The sequence below is a fragment of the Electrona antarctica genome (genome assembly GCF_951216825.1).
Source record: "Electrona antarctica genome assembly, chromosome: 11".
NCBI classification, from domain to species: Eukaryota; Metazoa; Chordata; class Actinopteri; order Myctophiformes; family Myctophidae; genus Electrona; species Electrona antarctica.
The window spans coordinates 9,188,438-9,206,068 of record NC_136792.1 but is presented as its reverse complement, the minus strand read 5'-3'; the positions used below and the strand labels follow the sequence as shown (position 1 = coordinate 9,206,068).

The following is a 17,631-nucleotide window of genomic DNA, read 5'->3' as shown; positions in this document are numbered from 1 at the left end:
GACCGACTGACTGACTGACGTGGACTGTGGGCGAGCAGCGGACAAACAGCGTTTTGTTATCCGTGCACATGCCGTTGGTATCAGTTTACCGCCGGTATAATTACCATGGAAGTCACTTCAGTCATTTCATGATTGGCAACACAGATAAAAATTAATAGGCATGCGAACTAACTCATTCATTTATTCAAAACTATGCTTTTCAATGGAGAACAGCCCCTGAGCCCACTTATCTTCCTTTTTACAGTAGGCCATATAAGCTAATCTTTTAGGTAACTTCTGGGAACTCAAATTCATCTTGAAGTAAATTTACCGAAAGCTATACCTCCTCCCGGAAATGATCTTTATTAAATCAAAGGTGTCATGGTCCAGTCCAGAGTCAGACAGACGAGATAGGCCCTAAGTCACCAAGGGCACTATTGCAATCATGGCCTTTACAGTAGTAGGCCTAAGGCTTTACACACAGAATCAAACAAGTGCACAAATAGTTTATTAAAGTTCATTTAGGTTTTATTTTTTTTAATTTTATTTTTAAATCATATTTAAATAATATTAATGGATTAACAATTCATCATGGTTTGTCAATGCAAACCATTACAGTGGTGTCACTTTAAACAGTTGGAAATTTAAAAATAATATATTTCACATAGCCTACTGTATGTTTCAAAAATAGGTTAAATATATATATGAAAATACATATTGCACCTTGGAAATACATAACGCAATATATTATATATATATATATAAGTATATTTAAGTATAATTAGTGTTGCATTATACTAGAGTAACAGATGACATTTTGAGACCTCTGGTACCCTGAGAACAAAATATTTATTTACAAGGTCAACCTCATATCAATAAACTTCACACAGATAAAACATTTCATAGAAAAGAAAACTGGAAAACATTCATAACATTGTAAAACTGATTAGCAGCAGTGTTCTCGTATTATACAGTGTAACATGAAATCCTCAGGACCAAAACATTTGAAAATAAGAACCACCTTTTTAACAAACCAGTATCATAATAATATAAATAAAACATGTTGCTACATAAAGATGAAATGACTAAAAGCCAACATGGGACGTGTCGAAAGATGAGAGACGTTTCCACCATGGGTATACCGGCCATGCAGTCCTCTTCAGTGGCTCCGAAAGAACCTCTGTTAAGAAAACACAAGACACACGATACTGACACATCTTAAAGTTAACCATAATCACTGGTTACACAGGGGGTAATGTCAATTCTGCTGCTCCCACAAGCAACATGTAGATGTCAACAAAGGTAAATAGTTGACCAAAACAAAAGGGTCATTTAGCTGAGGGGAGTGAAGCATGCTGGGTAATTGAACCGGGTGGAGAGGGGGGGGGGGGCTAGGAAGATCATAAGCATTGTGTGGTTGAATTTCCCTGGACAACACCACACATTGTCTGGTAGAGACAAGGCCATTCTTGTGTTAACGTCTGTGGTGCTGTGGGAGTAGTAGGGAGGGCTGCACACTCACATCTGGCTGTCATGGGGGGAAAATGTCATTCTCAGGATTTAAAAAGGTCTAAAACGCAAGTCATGCGTTTTAGAAATATCCTGCTGTGAAATGAGTAGGCCTACTGGACTGGTATTCCCTTCAAGCAATATGTAATCAGGTCAAATCTACATGTATGATCAGAATTACGGGGGAACAATTAACCCATTTTGACCTGAGATCAGATTCTAAAAATGTCTTCTACATCCTGACAGTTTTCTGAAAAAGCTATGTTTCTATGTCAGTCGTTCTTCGATTTTTCAAAAATAGCAGACCTACAAGCTCGTAGCGCGCCACTCGGTGGCGCGCTATGAGCTTGTAGATCTGCAATTTTTCAATAGCTAAAGCATAACATAACGCTAACACCAAAAGGGGTTAAGCTGTCTCAATCTTCTTCTTTTTTTGTATCCTCCTTTCTTTATGCCATGTATACATGCTATACATACCGGTAACTGAGATTTAAGATATGACATTTTAGTCTTTTCCATTCGAAGACATTTCAGATTCATATTTCCTTTACTTTCCATGAATATTTCCTATACTGACTGATTAATAACCCAATTCACCCTTTGGGGATAATACGTTTCTTATCTCATGATCTCACCTGACGTGAAGATCAAATGTGGTTGAAACATATTTGTGTTTTGCAAAATAAATGTGGTGGAGCGGCAAGCTGTTACCGTGGCCATTCCATACAATACTGTATCTCATCTTAGGATCAGTGATGGATTTATGCTTAAAGGCGGGTTAGTTCAGATTTGTGGACTGTCGTAAATACTTGCCTGACAGAGGGGTCAAAGTTGAACAAAGGTTGCACCATATGTCAGAAATATGTCAACAATACAAATGACGATAGTTTTGTGGATTCATTTATTTTTAATGAGTGGCCACCAGTGCCCCCCCCCCCACCAAATGACCGGAACTATAATATTCACCGAAACCAGACCAGAACTCCCACCACGGGACTCAGGCAATCAATTAATACCTTTGCAACCACTATATTAATGGCAAGTATTTCCTACAGCTTTAGGTCCATAAATCTGAAGTAACCCTTTAATGTGTCAGGTGTCAGACTGCCATCATTATAGTGTACAGTCTACTCTACACTGTGCTGTATTAGCCAGAGGTGATCTGTGCTGTTGTAATTGTTACATAGATTTAAAGCTTGTTTTATAACTGCAAAAATGAAAAATATGTGTCCATCAGTGTTGTTTTTGTCGACTAAAACTAAGACGAAAAATGTTCGTCGACTACCTTCTTTCACTGACGAAAACTAAATGGAAACTAAATGAAAACGAAGCTATTATCAATAAAACTAAGCTAAATGTATTGACAATTTCGCTCACAACGCGACGCGTTGTGAGCTTGTAGATCGGCTATTTTCAACAAGTGTAAAATGAGCCATTACGACGGCATCAAGGCCCACCAAAATACATTTTAGAGGATTTAGTCGACTAAAATCTTATGAGATTTAGTCGACTGAAACTAGACTAACACTGAAACATTCCAGGTGACTAAAATATAACTAAAACTAACTAGTTTCATTCCAAAGACTATGGATTAAACTAAAATAGAAATTTGCTGCCAAAAACAACACTGGTGTCCATTATGTAGTCCAGCATTAACACTCCGAACGCCCGGGGTTATTTAATCCATTAAATCATAGCGCCCAGCGATTTATAGCAGCGGATGTTATCCCGTTATTAACACTAATTGATAGGGCGGAGAACTCTGTCCTGTGCGCTCAGGGTGTTAACAGCCATGATTTGTAGGCGTGATTTGTCTTATAGACATACTACACTGTAAGAAGTGATGGTATTCTGTGCAGAACAAAAAGAAACAGACTGATCAACCAGACCAGCAGTTATTATTCCACAGTACCTGAACCACAAAAGCAGCCAAGGCTGTTATCATGGCCATCATGGCCATGCGTCCCAGCCTGCCAGGGTTGACCTGTTGGAGCAGGAAGAAGCGCGCCCAGCCCATCTTCTTGGCGGTGTGCGGAGGGTAACGCATGGCGTTCACCCCCTCCATGTTGAGCTTCTTGATCAGACAGCTGCGTAGGTGGCTGAGCTGGTCGAAGCTGTGCTGTCCATGGTAGCGGCCCATGCCACTGTTACCTGCAGGGACAAGGATTACGTTGTTTAACCCATTTTGACCTGGGAACGATTCTACAAATGTATTTTCTTTCTGAAAAACCCTATGTTTCTATGTCAGTCGTTCTCAAACATTTTCATGCCAAGGACCCCCAAGATTATATGTAATTGGCCGTCGACCTCATCTGAAAGTGTGTTGTTCCAGGGACCACCCCCCCCCCCCCCCCCCCCCCCCCAGAAGCAAAGATTTGAGTTAAAAACTTTGGCTGTGAAAGAATATATATTCAAAGATTTGCGCCACATTTTCACGCACATAGCGCGGCACTCGGTGCCGCGCTATGAGCTTGTAGGTCTGCTATTTTTCAATGGCTAAAGTATAACTGCTTAAAACACCAAAAGGGGTTCCCGCCCAAAATGGGTCGAAAACGGTACAACTTCAAAAACATCACACGTCTGTGTGAACTGCAGCGCTGCTCAACAACTTGTTGATCGCAGCTGTTTTCGTATACTCCAAACAGAAAGACAGACAGACAGACAGACATGCATACATACAGACATACACATGCGGCCAATCATTGGACCGGTTATAGGCACCACTCAAAAATTATTACATACTAAAATATGTAATAACAAAGAGATATCATTACCAGGGTGGTGTTCAAAGGGTAATTACATTTTGAGTTGTAAATGACGTGCGTATATGGCTTAAATTAAACATTAATCCATGCAATTGAATTTCAACATGTCAAAAACAATATATGGCAGAAATTACTGTTATTCTACTGCCCTCTAGTGTTTGAAATATTCACTGCTGCATGCTCTGGTCTCTCTCCCCCTCTCTCTCTCTCTCTCTCTCTCTCTCTCTCTCTCTCTCTCTCTCTCTCTCTCTCTCTCTCTCTCTCTCTCTCTCCCTCTCCCTCTCCCTCTCCCTCTCCCTCTCTCCCTCTCCCTCTCCCTCTCTCCCTCTCTCTCTCTCTCTCTCTCTCTCTCTCTCTCTCTCGGCCTAGCAACGACAACACCATAACTGGAATGCTTTGAAAATGGTCAGCAGTTATGTCAAGTATACTGTGTATACTGTATAGTATACTGTGAGTCACAATCAATGGGCTAAACATGACAACTGATTCTGTATATTACTCACCCACTCCTCCAAAGGGCAGAGCACTGACGGTAAAGTGGACCAGGCAGTCGTTGGCCACTAGGGCTCCACTCGATGTCTCGGCTATCACTCTTCTGATCAGCTGTCGATGGAGGAAGTAGCATACAGCGGGAAAGGAACAGTACAACGTTGAACTACTGTCATTTCGTACATCATTTTGTATTTTACTGATGGTTTTCTTATTTAGAATGCCAATGCCAATTCCCGATGTGTATTGTGGTCACGGTCGATACCAACTACGGCGGAAGATTGGGAGTGCCTAGTTCCCTTTCCCTGCTGAAAGGGCGCTCCGACAAGTAGCATGAATCAGTAGTGCAAGGAGAAAGACACAGTCCCTGTCTTGATTCACCTGTGAATCCTGCCAAATGTGTTTGTTGGAGCACCTGGACAAGCAGGTGGCACCCTTGGCCACCCTGGCTTCTGCGGTAGTGGGGGATGTGTTGTATACCTCCGTACCACCTGGATGCAATCATTATGTTAATAAAGGGAACTGGTGGTGTGTGTGTTTACCTTGTTGTCTGGGGAGAAGACGTAGATCGCGAGAGGTTTCTCTCTGTCGTTGATGAACTGGATGGCCTCGTCAACACCACTCACTGTGAGGATGGGCAACACTGGTCCAAAGATCTCCTCCTGCATCACCTTGGACTCAGTGGTCACATCCCTCAACACTGTGGGAGCTGCACACAAGAATAAAAATAAGAATAAGAATAAGAATAAGAATAAGAATAAGAATAAGAATAAGAATAAGAATAAGAATAAGAATAAGAATGAGAATAAGAATGAGAAGAAGAAGAAGGCATAACTCAAATGCAGCACAGATGATAAATATTTCACATAATAAAGTGTGTTGCTATCATGTTATTTAAAGAAGTTAGGTCAGTCCTATATGAACCCTACACAACAGTGACATTGATCGTTATACTATGGGGATAAAGAAGTTAGGTCAGTCCTATATGAACCCTACACAACAGTGACATTGATCTTTATACTATGGGGATAAAGAAGTTAGGTCAGTCCTATATGAACCCTACACAACAGTGACATTGATCGTTATACTATGGGGATAAAGAAGTTAGGTCAGTCCTATATGAACCCTACACAACAGTGACATTGATCTTTATACTATGGGGATAAAGAAGTTAGGTCAGTCCTATATGAACCCTACACAACAGTGACATTGATCGTTATACTATGGGGATAAAGAAGTTAGGTCAGTCCTATATGAACCCTACACAACAGTGACATTGATCTTTATACTATGGGGATAAAGAAGTTAGGTCAGTCCTATATGAACCCTACACAACAGTGACATTGATCGTTATACTATGGGGATAAAGAAGTTAGGTCAGTCCTATATGAACCCTACACAACAGTGACATTGATCTTTATACTATGGGGATAAAGAAGTTAGGTCAGTCCTATATGAACCCTACACAACAGTGACATTGATCTTTATACTATGGGGATAAAGAAGTTAGGTCAGTCCTATATGAACCCTACACAACAGTGACATTGATCGTTATACTATGGGGATAAAGAAGTTAGGTCAGTCCTATATGAACCCTACACAACAGTGACATTGATCTTTATACTATGGGGATAAAGAAGTTAGGTCAGTCCTATATGAACCCTACACAACAGTGACATTGATCTTTATACTATGGGGATAAAGAAGTTAGGTCAGTCCTATATGAACCCTACACAACAGTGACATTGATCGTTATACTATGGGGATAAAGAAGTTAGGTCAGTCCTATATGAACCCTACACAACAGTGACATTGATCTTTATACTATGGGGATAAAGAAAGACGCCCTAGCTAGTAGCCTATGACAATCATGCACGTGCCACACACCTATATAGCATTCGGATTCGTCGCTGTCTCCGCCAATTGCAACAGTGCTCCCTTCCATGAGCGCCATGACCCTCTTGAAGTGGCGCTGGTTGATGATGCGTCCGTAGTCCTCGAACGTCTTCGGGTTTTCTGTGTAAAATTCCTGCCATACAAATAAAATGTTGAACGTAAATACAAGACAAACCCTTCCTCAAGTCAATAGACTTAAACCCGTTTTGTTACTAGAGGCATACTTGGTCGAGCGCAACCAATTCAATCTAGCTGTAATTTAGTTGCAGGAAGTGATGACTACATGCATCAGAAGTCGAAGACACACAATATCAACGATAAGCGATGCAGTGAAACAAGAATAGTGATCTGTTGCTTGTTCTGCCTGACAAGATGTTCATTGTACGTTATCTTCACTCACTTTGTTGTGTTTTGCCATATTCTCCCTCATTTTGCCAACGGGGCGACAGCCCTAAAGCGACAGAACAGGAGCTCAAGAGAATCTTGGGAAACGTAGTTAACTACTAATACACCATTATCACTTGATGTCACGGTGGAAAGACGACAGACTCGGGACACTGATGGGACATTGTTATTCCATTTATTTAAGGTCGCATGCATTCACACCAGAAAGCTTTACTGCGATTAAAACGAACACTGCTGCCAGTGGCGGTTAGAGTGTTCCACGGGCCCTGAGGCGAGATTGACAGCCCGGGCTACACTGTAGCCTATACACTGCATTTCATGTTGCGCACCCCCTAGAAGGCGCTCGCGCACCACAAGGGGTGCACAGTTTGGGAACCACTGGGCTACAGGATATATAGCAAGAGAACGGAGGCGAGCCGATTAGGTTCCATCGCACATTTGCACAATGTTGCAGGTTGCGTAAAGTGTTTGCGCTCGTAGTAGTACAGACCTGGACCAGATAAAAGTGGTATGTGTGTTTGTTTAGCTGTAGACCAGTGTTGTTCTTGTTGACTAAAACTAAGACGAAAAATGTTCGTCGACTACCTTTTTTCACTGACGAAAACTAAATGGAAACTAAATGAAAACTAAGCTATTATGACAAAAACTAAGACTAAATATATCGACAATTTCGTCACGGAATAAAAACTAGACTAAAATGTTAGGAAGGAACTAGTGGACAAGAGATCCACTATAAGTCATTTTACACTTGGTTGCATGCTGAAAATAGCCGTGTTGTGAGCTTGTAGATCGGCTATTTTCAGCAAGTGTAAAATCAGCCATGACGACGACATCAAGGCCCACCAAAATACATTTTAGTCGACTAAATCGACTGTAGATTTAGTCGACTAAAATCGCATGACATTTTGTCGACTAAAACTAGACTAACACTAAAACATTCCATGTGACTAAAATGTGATTAAAACTAAATGAAAACTATTCAAAAGACTATGTCTAAAACTAAAATCAAATTTTTCTGCCAAAAACACTGCTGTAGAGTGTAGACAGTAGGCTACTCCTAATTAACCTACCAGGTTTATTTAATGTATGGGTACAATGTATTTGTAACACATATATATATTTCACTGTGTAGTTTATGAATTGAACACATTGATAAAGTTCCCTGCTGCGTTTCTGATTGCTGCGGATGACAGCGCAGTGTGAAGGCAAAAACGCAGCAAATTAAATATGCAAGAAGGATGCCACCCATTTGCATCGAGCCTACAGAATTAAGAGGTGTGAATGCGACCGTATAGTTTCAAACTGACCTGAATACATTTCCTGATCTCATCCACCACTTGGTTCTGGAGGCTGGGCTCACACAGGATGTAGTCAGGGGCGATGCACGTCTGACCACAGTTGACAAACTTCCCCCATGTGATCCGCCTACACAGGGGCACACAAGAAATTATGTTAAAACACAGATTCTTCAGATTACAAAGATTACAAACCTAAGACAAAGTACTGTTGTCAGTATCTGACAACACTGACGCACTTCCACGGAACAGTGCAACAAAAGTTTAGTGCACTGTTCCGTGGAAGAAAATACAAAATCTTCACTTTGCTACATTACTAAATGCATGGTGCAGGGACCACATGCAATACCTTCACAGACCACCAGGGGTCCACAGACCACCTGTTGAAAACCCCTGGATTAATCAATCAATCAATACAATTAGGATTCTGAAATGGGAATTGAAGGAACACCTTGACATTTAGAATTTTAGCTACTTGGAAGGAGTTGTAGAGAAAAGCTTTATTTGCATTTACAGTTTCCCATAAAAGAATAACAACTGCAGTACATAATACTACTTTTGTTATTATGTTCTTGAGCTTGCACATACAAATTCAAGTGCTCAAGTGTTCTGGTGCGACCAGCGTTCTCAGTTCAGAACTTTCTTTCCCCGTATATGTGTGTGTGTGTGTGTGTGTGTGTGCGTGCGTGCGTGCGTGCGTGCGTGCACTGCAAACCCAGTCAATTACGACCAGACGTGGAATCATTGCCACCCACAAGCATGACAAGTTGATTATTTGCGCTGTGTCGCCGATTATATCCAAAGCGTGTTACACGGTCCCTGAATGAAAGGCCTTTATACGTTTGTAAGTTTGCAGCATCTGTACGTTCTGCCCGGTCTATGTTTCTGCCGGTGTGTGTGTGTGTGTATGTGTGTGCGTGTGTGGTGTGTGTGTGTGTGTGTGTGTGTGTGTGTGTGTGTGTGTGTGTGTGTGTGTGTGTGCGCATGCGTGCGTGCGTGCGTGTGCGCGAGCGGCGCCAAGTGAAATGTACAGTGGCCTGCAGTCTCGATCCTGTCCCAGAGTAACACTGTTCTATAAAAAGCCAGCAATCTCTCTTCAGCTACTGTACATGATGAGTTACTGTGCATGCACCCACTCACATTTGCAGCTAAGTCGTCCTTGTCGTGTCTGTACTGATAAGACACAATGACAGCCCACTCACAGAATAGACTTGGGTAGGTACCCTCACAAAAAAACATGCAGTAATCCTGGTCTCTAAACTGCCTCCCCCTGGCCAGCCGGGGCGCCTGATGGAGGGGAAAGGAAATGGTTGGAATAACGTGTTCCTTCCACGCGCTACGTCCAACCAGGGAAACTCCCCCCTGTCAGGTGTAAAGGAGCAACTTGAGAAGAAGCATGAGTTCAAGTCCGTTGCTCTCCCCATGTCCCCCATATATGAGGACTAGGTTGGCGGAGGGTGTGTAGAGCCCAGGATCACATTAGATTGACACAGGGGTGAAAAATGGGTTACAAAATCGTGGGATAAAAAAAAAAAAAAAAAAGAATAGACTTGGACCATATTGCTATATTTCCACATGTAATGTCTGTCTTGGAATGGCACCGGCTGCTAGTATACGGTGGATTTCTTATTTTTGTGCCTAAGTGGCTCAGAGAAAGAAAAAATAAACATTTTAAAATGCGTAGCACAGTGGAATATGCACATAATAAGTGGTCCATTGGTATACATTTAGGGCTAAATCCTTTGGATTTCTGGTCAAATTATTGACCACTTATTTTGCATGCCTGTGGGTAAATAATGACATGTTTTATGATAATGTCCATCACAAGATGGCATGGTGATGACCCCTGATTATCAGTGTTAGATTGACAAACTGATTATCAGTGTTAGATTGACAAACATACTGTATATGTTAAACAGTACACTGAGTACAGTATCTTACTAGTATCATACATACTTGTTAAAAAAACACAGTATATCACTATCACCAGTGGTAGAACACCATACTCTGTATATTGATATTCACTATTATTACTGGTCAATTATATACATACTCCTCTATGCTAAACAGTACTGTATATCTATTAATATAGTGGCAGATTACCGGCAGGCAACTCTGAGGTCACAGTTCTTGTCGATGTAGCAGGGACTCTTTCCTCCCAGCTCCAGGGTGACAGGGGTGAGGTGGCGGGCGGCGGCCTCCATCACAAGTCTACCCACTGTGCTGTTTCCAGTGTAGAAGACGTGGTCAAAGCGCTGCTTCAACAGAGCCTGGGTCTCCGTCACGCCACCTGTCACCACGGGATACAGCTCCTATAGAGGGAACATGGATGGATAGGCAGGCATCAACCTTTCATTCGTTCTGCACCACATATTTTACAACATAGTTGTTCCTTACACTTCAGTGAGTGTACAAGCTAGCCTTACCTTGTCTAAATAGAGAGGGAGCAGTTCCTCCATGACCTTGGCAGAGTGAGAACTGACCTCAGAAGGTTTAATTACAGCTGCGTTTCCTTAAAGGTCCAAAGGAGAAAAGCAGAACGTGAGCTGAAACTATGATATCACAGTTCTGCAGTTCTTCATCGTCTAAGTGAGGTGAATGCATGTCACAAATAATCAAATACATTCATTCATACATTCATGAATCACTTCAAAGGAACCCTGGTATCTTTTCATTGTCTCCACCAGGCCGAAGGCATGGGGAGAGAGTATGTTTTGCACTCCGTCCGTCCGTGTGTGTTTCCGTCCGTCTGTTACCAGCTAATCTCCGGCACCGCCACCGTTAACCCGGTCGATGCCAAATTTTGCACACACACAATCCATGGATGCCAACGATGAACCTCTGCCCCAAATGTTCCAGAACGGCCTGTTATAGCGCCACCAGGAGGCCGACTTTTGAAAAAAGATTTTTTTGATATTACTCCTCCAGATTCTGTCCAAAAATCCCGCAAATCGTTACACACTATCTCTATAGTCATGTGTTCAAGACGGATCTGTCCGATATTTCATATTCCATCCTAATTGGCTAACATTGGCTTTCAAAGTTTGCAGGATTGGCCCGTTTTGGCCTCAAAACGGGCCTCAAATCGCACGCAGCGTGCAATTTACGTGAAATCTTTCACAGACTTTCCTACTAGGCTGAGGAATATATCCCACCCTTTTCACATTGGCCTGTTATAGCGCCACCAACAGGTGGATTTTTGCAAAACACATTTTTGGAACAAACAGAAACGAACAAAAATCATCCAATTGCCATCCAAGGCGTAAGAAGAAATGGCACCCTTTTCACATTGGCCTATTATAGCGCCACCAGGAGGCCACAACCTGACCTGTCCTGGTGGAGACCTGTACCCCGAGGGGCACTTTAATCTAGTTATACCTGTTCCTGTCTTTATTATCTCTGTTATTGTGGACACAGACTTAGTTTCAATGTCCTGGCTTCGAGAAAGACTTGTCCCCCATCATTTCTGCTTCTGTTCACAAGATCACTCACACCATGAGTCTAATAAAAATCACACTCGTGTGAAGTGAGGGGCGGCTTTATATCATAAACGGTCCATAGACTTGACTGCCACATGACGTCACGTGGGGCATACATTGATCCTCTGCATTTGACACACCCACCCCAACTATTAACAGCAGTGGCAGCCTTTCTCTAGCACCCAGAAACCAGCTCCAACTCTAAGGCCAGTGCATTTTTGCTCAAGGTAATGGCAGGAGTCTCTATCATATACTGACTGCACACTGTATGCCGTTTAGTGTGAGGAAACCCATAGTCAACATGGGGAGAACATGCAAACTCTCTACACAGAAAGGCCCCAGTGAGCCTCCAAGTGGGAATTAAAACCTTGTAATTTCTAGCTGTGAGGCAATAGAATTAACCACGACCACGAGCCACTGTATAATAATTTCTTCAGAGCCTGTGAACTAGTAGACTGGAACTCACCTATGCTTCTATGGCATAGGCAGCTCCCGGCAGGGTCCGGGAGAAACTAGACACAGCTGCAGGACATGAGACTAATTAATTAGAGCGACAGAGAGAGAGGGGATACGTGTGTGCGTGTCTGCGTCAATTTAACAAAGGTGCAGACAATCAGAAATCAGCAGAGAGAGAGACTTTGCGCTACTGTATGTCGAATCGGCCCCAGACTTTTTTCCGAGGCTAGTAAACTAGTGACTGCTTGTGGCTCTTATCTCCTATCTGAATTTGCATATTTAGTTACCAGCAGCAATGGCTCCGACCAACGGTCGAAGGGTGAGGTCCCAGGGGTAGTTCCACGCCCCGATAATGAGCACCACTCCCAGGGGCTCCGGCTGGATGTATACCTCGTCCGCTATGGTGAGGAGGTTCTTCTCCACGGGCCGAGGGGCGGCCCACTCTGCCAGTTTACTTATGGCCACGTTGATCTCTGCCTCCAGGCCCAGAGTCTCGAACAGCTCGGTCCCGTGTTCACTCTGAAAAGAAGAAGGCGTGAGAAGAGCCTTTCAATGATCATTCCGCATACAGTATATAAGGTGGGTCACTAGGGAAGAGTGGGCACTTTCAGCTGAGAAGAGTGGGCACTAGAGAAGAGTGGGCACTAGAGAAGAGTGGGCACTAGAGAAGAGTGGGCACTAGAGAAGAGTGGGCAACCAGGAAGACTATAGGCACTTTCAGCTGAGAAGAGTGGGCACTAGAGAAGAGTGGGCAACCAGGAAGACTATAGGCACTTTCAGCTGAGAAGAGTGGGCACTAGAGAAGAGTGGGCACTAGAGAAGAGTGGGCACTAGAGAAGAGTGGGCACTAGAGAAGAGTGGGCAACCAGGAAGACTATAGGTACTTTCAGCTGAGAAGAGTGGGCACTAGAGAAGAGTGGGCACTAGAGAAGAGTGGGCACTAGAGAAGAGTGGGCACTAGAGAAGAGTGGGCAACCAGGAAGACTATAGGCACGTTCAGCTGAGAAGAGTGGGCACTAGAGAAGAGTGGGCAACCAGGAAGACTATAGGCACGTTCAGCTGAAAAGAGTGGGCACTAGAGAAGAGTGGGCAACCAGGAAGACTATAGGCACTTTCAGCTGAGAAGAGTGGGCACTAGAGAAGAGTGTGCAACCGGGAAGGCTATAGGCACTTTCAGCTGAGAAGAGTGGGCACTAGAGAAGAGTGGGCAACCAGGAAGACTATAGGCACTTTCAGCTGAGAAGAGTGGGCACTAGAGAAGAGTGGGCAACCAGGAAGACTATAGGCACTTTCAGCTGAGAAGAGTGGGCACTAGAGAAGAGTGGCAACCAGGAAGACTATAGGCACTTTCAGCTGAGAAGAGTGGGCACTAGAGAAGAGTGGCAACCAGGAAGACTATAGGCACTTTCAGTGAGAAGAGTGGGCACTAGAGAAGAGTGGGCAACCAGGAAGACTATAGGCACTTTCAGCTGAGAAGAGTGGGCACTAGAGAAGAGTGTGCAACCGGGAAGGCTATAGGCACTTTCAGCTGAGAAGAGTGTGAAATGTATATGTGCATGAACGGCCGCATACACAAACGTGTTCCTGGTTTGGGGGCTGAAATAGCTCAAATGAGGAAACTGTCTTTGCATTGGCTCCACAAATTAACACATAATGGCATGTAAAGACAATGTTTCAGTAGTGTCTGGTTGTTTATTCCATTCATGCTCAGTCTTTCAATGTATTTTGCAAATTCTGTGATCCAACATGCTAATGGCCACCTATTACCTGGTATTGTATAATAGCTAGATTACCTGTGAAAAATGATTGAGTTAACTTATGATTATCATCATAACTAATGCCTAAACCTATAACCTTAACCTCAGTAAAACTATGCCTAAAGCAAACCAGTAAGACTCCAGCAAGTTCAACCAAAGTAAAAAAGAAAAGAAAATCACATCAATGCATGACAGAAGTATTCCCATTTAGGTACCCACTCTTCTCTAGTGTCCACTCTTCCGGGTGCCTACATTTCCCATAGTGCCCCCCTTTCCTGTTACCATGATTCCACATCAGGTAGACCTTTGATGTTGTAAGGCCTACAGTGTTGATTTCGTCGACTAAAACTAAGACGAAAAATGTTCGTCGACTACCTTTTCAAAATCAAAAGCTATGATGACTAAAACTAAGACTAAAATATACTGACAATTTCGTCAACAAATAAAAACTAGACAAAAATGTTAGGAAGGGACTCGTGGACAAGAGATCCAGTATAAGTCATTTTACAATTTGTTGCATGCTGAAAATAGCCGATCTACAAGCTCACAACGCGTCGCAGCGTGACGCGTTGTGGGTTTGTAGATCAGCTATTTTCAGCAAGTGAATAAAACAGTCATTACGACGGCATCAAGGCCCGCCAAAATACAATTTGTTCGACTAAATCAACTGTAGATTTGGTCGACTAAAATCTTATGATATTTAGTCGACTAAAACTAGACTAACACTAAAACATTCCAGGTGACTAAAATGTCTAGACTATGACTAAAACTAAAATCAAAATCTGCTGCCAAAAACAACACGGCTGTACAAATTGCATGGCAGCTACATGTGTTCATGTTCAGAATAAGAGAGATGAAGTCATATTTTATCTCTCTACGGGTAACAGCCGTGGTGGCCCCGCTCGCAGGCCTACACACCGGGTCTCGTGATTTAGACCTCACCTTATTCAAGTCCTTTTTGACAGCGTCTGCGATGTCTCTCCGCCTCTCTGCGATGAAGCGGTGCAGGCTCCTCAGCTGGTGCAGTCTGAACTCCAGAGGCTTAGTCTTACCTGTCCGGAAGGCCTTCCTCGCGCGCTCAACCACCAGCTGCTCTCCAGACATCTTGGACTGAGAGAGGAGAAAGAGAGGGAGATTCTCAATCAAATCAAATCAAGCTTTATTTATATAGCACATTTAAAACAATCGAGATTGACCAAAGTGCTTTTACACAATACAATCTAGAAACAGTTATGCATATAAAATACAAAAACATCAAACAAGTATGGATGTGCACCCACATAACAGCAAGAAATGAAACGAGGGGCACGGTGGCACAGTCGGTAGTGCTGTCGCCTCAGAGCTAGAAGGTCCTGGGTTCGATTCCCGCTGAGGACACTGTGGGCGCTGGGAGCGTGTTCCCTCCTCCGCGTCATCAGTGCCCATACCCGAAGTGGGGTTGGCGAAAGGGCCTTTCTGTGTGGAGTTTGCATGTTCTCCCCGTGTCCCCTAGGGTAGGTACCCCCACAAAAACATGCAGTAATCCTGGTCTCTAAAACTACCTCCCCCTGGCCAGCCGGGGTGCCTGATGGAGGGGAACGGAACTGGTCGGAATAACGTGTTCCTTCCACGCGCTACGTCCGGCCAGGGAAATTCCCCCCTATCAGGTGAAAAGAAGCAGCTTGGACTCCGCATGCATAGGAGGAGGCATGAGGTTAGTCCGCTGCCCCCCAGGTTGGCAGAGGAAGTGTAGTGCCCAGGATTACATTAGATAATTGGCACTGGGTGAAAAAACTGGGTTGCAAAATCGTGGGATAAAAAATATTTAAAAAATAAGAAAGGAAATGAAACGACGAAATGACAAAAAATAAAAAATCAGGAATGATCAAAGGCCATAGAAAAGAGACGAGTCTTAAGAAGAGACTTAAATAGTTCAATGGACAGAGCACTTTTAATATAAAAAGGGAGGCTCTTCCATGCAGAGAATGGGTGCTGCAACAGTGAAGGCACCATCACCTCTTACCTCTCACCTCTTCCCCCATCCAATGTTAGACTGGATGGGGGAACAGTCAAAAGCAGCTGGCCGGCAGACCTCAAAGGTCTAGCTGGAGTATAAACTTTTTAGCAAAAGGCTGATGCACACCTCAAGGCTATTGACAGGTGCGTAGGGCAATAAAGCATACTTAAAAGGGTATCTTTGAAAAACAAAGAAGGGTCCCGCACAATGTCAGAAAACTTGCCAAAAATGTTGCTCTTTATTCAACGTTTCGGTCTATTCGACCTTCATCAGGACAGACAACATTGTCTGTCCTGATTTTTGACTAGCTGGAGTATAAACATCCAAGAGGTCAGATCAGTATATGAGGGGGCCAGGCCAGCCCATGTAAAGATTTATAAACAAATACAAGTATCTTAAAATCAATTTGATACATTCATTAGGTGAGACTTGCTTGGTATTTTGGAATCTCGGGTTAACAGGCTAAACGGATGGGTCCACGGCCACTAGATTGTTAATAGAACATGGTGGCCCATTTAGTGACATCTAGGTGAAAACAGTCATTTACATTCTTTCAGTAGCAAAGTGTATAGGTGAGGTACCCTGTGGTTTAAGATATGCATGCCCTGCAGCCTTTCAGGAACACAAAGATAGCTGTAGCCTATAGCATTCTGTTGGGTAAACAGCATTTTCATGCTGTAGCATGTTCATGTATGTCCTTAAATAACTAACAGTGAAGAGTTATACCTATATAATAGAAGAGATTTAGGCCTATCAATGATATAAACTTAAACAGATGGGTGGTCCCACAAACAAACAAATACAGTGACTAAAGCATTGGCAGTGAAGACATGCTTTTATCGACTCAGCTTAATTAATTAATTATATTACGACTAGCGCTATAAATATAAGAAATACATGCTTCTTGTTAAACTCAGAACTGTATACTTCATGCTGAATAATGAAGCCGTCTGTTGGTAATTGGAGTAAGCCATTTGTTTCATGTTTGGGGTAAAGAACTTTCCGAATAGCATATTTCCTACAAATCTACAAATCAAAATCTTTAAGAATGTGTGTGAATATAATCCCAATTATCTTTAAAATAACCCCAGAGTGGGCCTTTAAAAGTAATAGATGTCTGTATTACTGTCACAAGTTGTCACAATTGTTTTTGTTAGCATGGCGGCTGCTAACAATAAGCTATATGGAAATATTGGTACAGTATGTTAGTATATTATTGTTACATACACAACAGCAAAAAGAGTTTGTTGTACCTGAGTCAGTCGATCACCTGCAGCCGATTTCAAAAGAGTGCAAACTCAAAGTTGCAATAATGGTCAAGCCTTCTGTGGTGTCGCCCTGTTGCCACCGTTATTACTCCGTTATAGTATCCGTAAGTGTTTTGGATGCCATAGCCTGAAGGGGCGGGGTCTCTTGTGATTGGCTAGTTGTTTGTCATGGAAACGGGTCGGGTGACTCAAAAGGTTTTTTTAGACAAATTATCAACCGGGGCTTATAGGCTATTTATAAGCCTTTATTTTATACCATCACTGCCCTTTTATTTATTGTATGTCCATTTATACCTTGTAATATATATGGGCACTTGAGGGAAACATGGCCCAGAGG

General features: G+C 42.9%; 1 protein-coding gene across 1 annotated transcript; it reads right to left on the bottom strand.

Annotated features, from left to right (window-relative positions):
• Positions 1-1,031: 1,031 nt before the first annotated feature.
• LOC306932484 (aldehyde dehydrogenase family 3 member A2-like) lies at positions 1,032-17,416 on the bottom strand. The gene is made up of 11 exons (XM_079514313.1): positions 17,280-17,416; positions 14,973-15,140; positions 12,561-12,792; positions 10,765-10,850; positions 10,442-10,650; positions 8,351-8,468; positions 6,630-6,771; positions 5,285-5,451; positions 4,757-4,856; positions 3,401-3,639; positions 1,032-1,159 (listed from the first exon to the last, which is right to left on the bottom strand). Exons 2-11 carry the CDS (start codon positions 15,132-15,134, stop codon positions 1,139-1,141), a joined length of 1,476 nt encoding a protein of 491 aa, XP_079370439.1. The 5' UTR covers positions 15,135-15,140; positions 17,280-17,416; the 3' UTR covers positions 1,032-1,138.
• Positions 17,417-17,631: the final 215 nt, after the last annotated feature.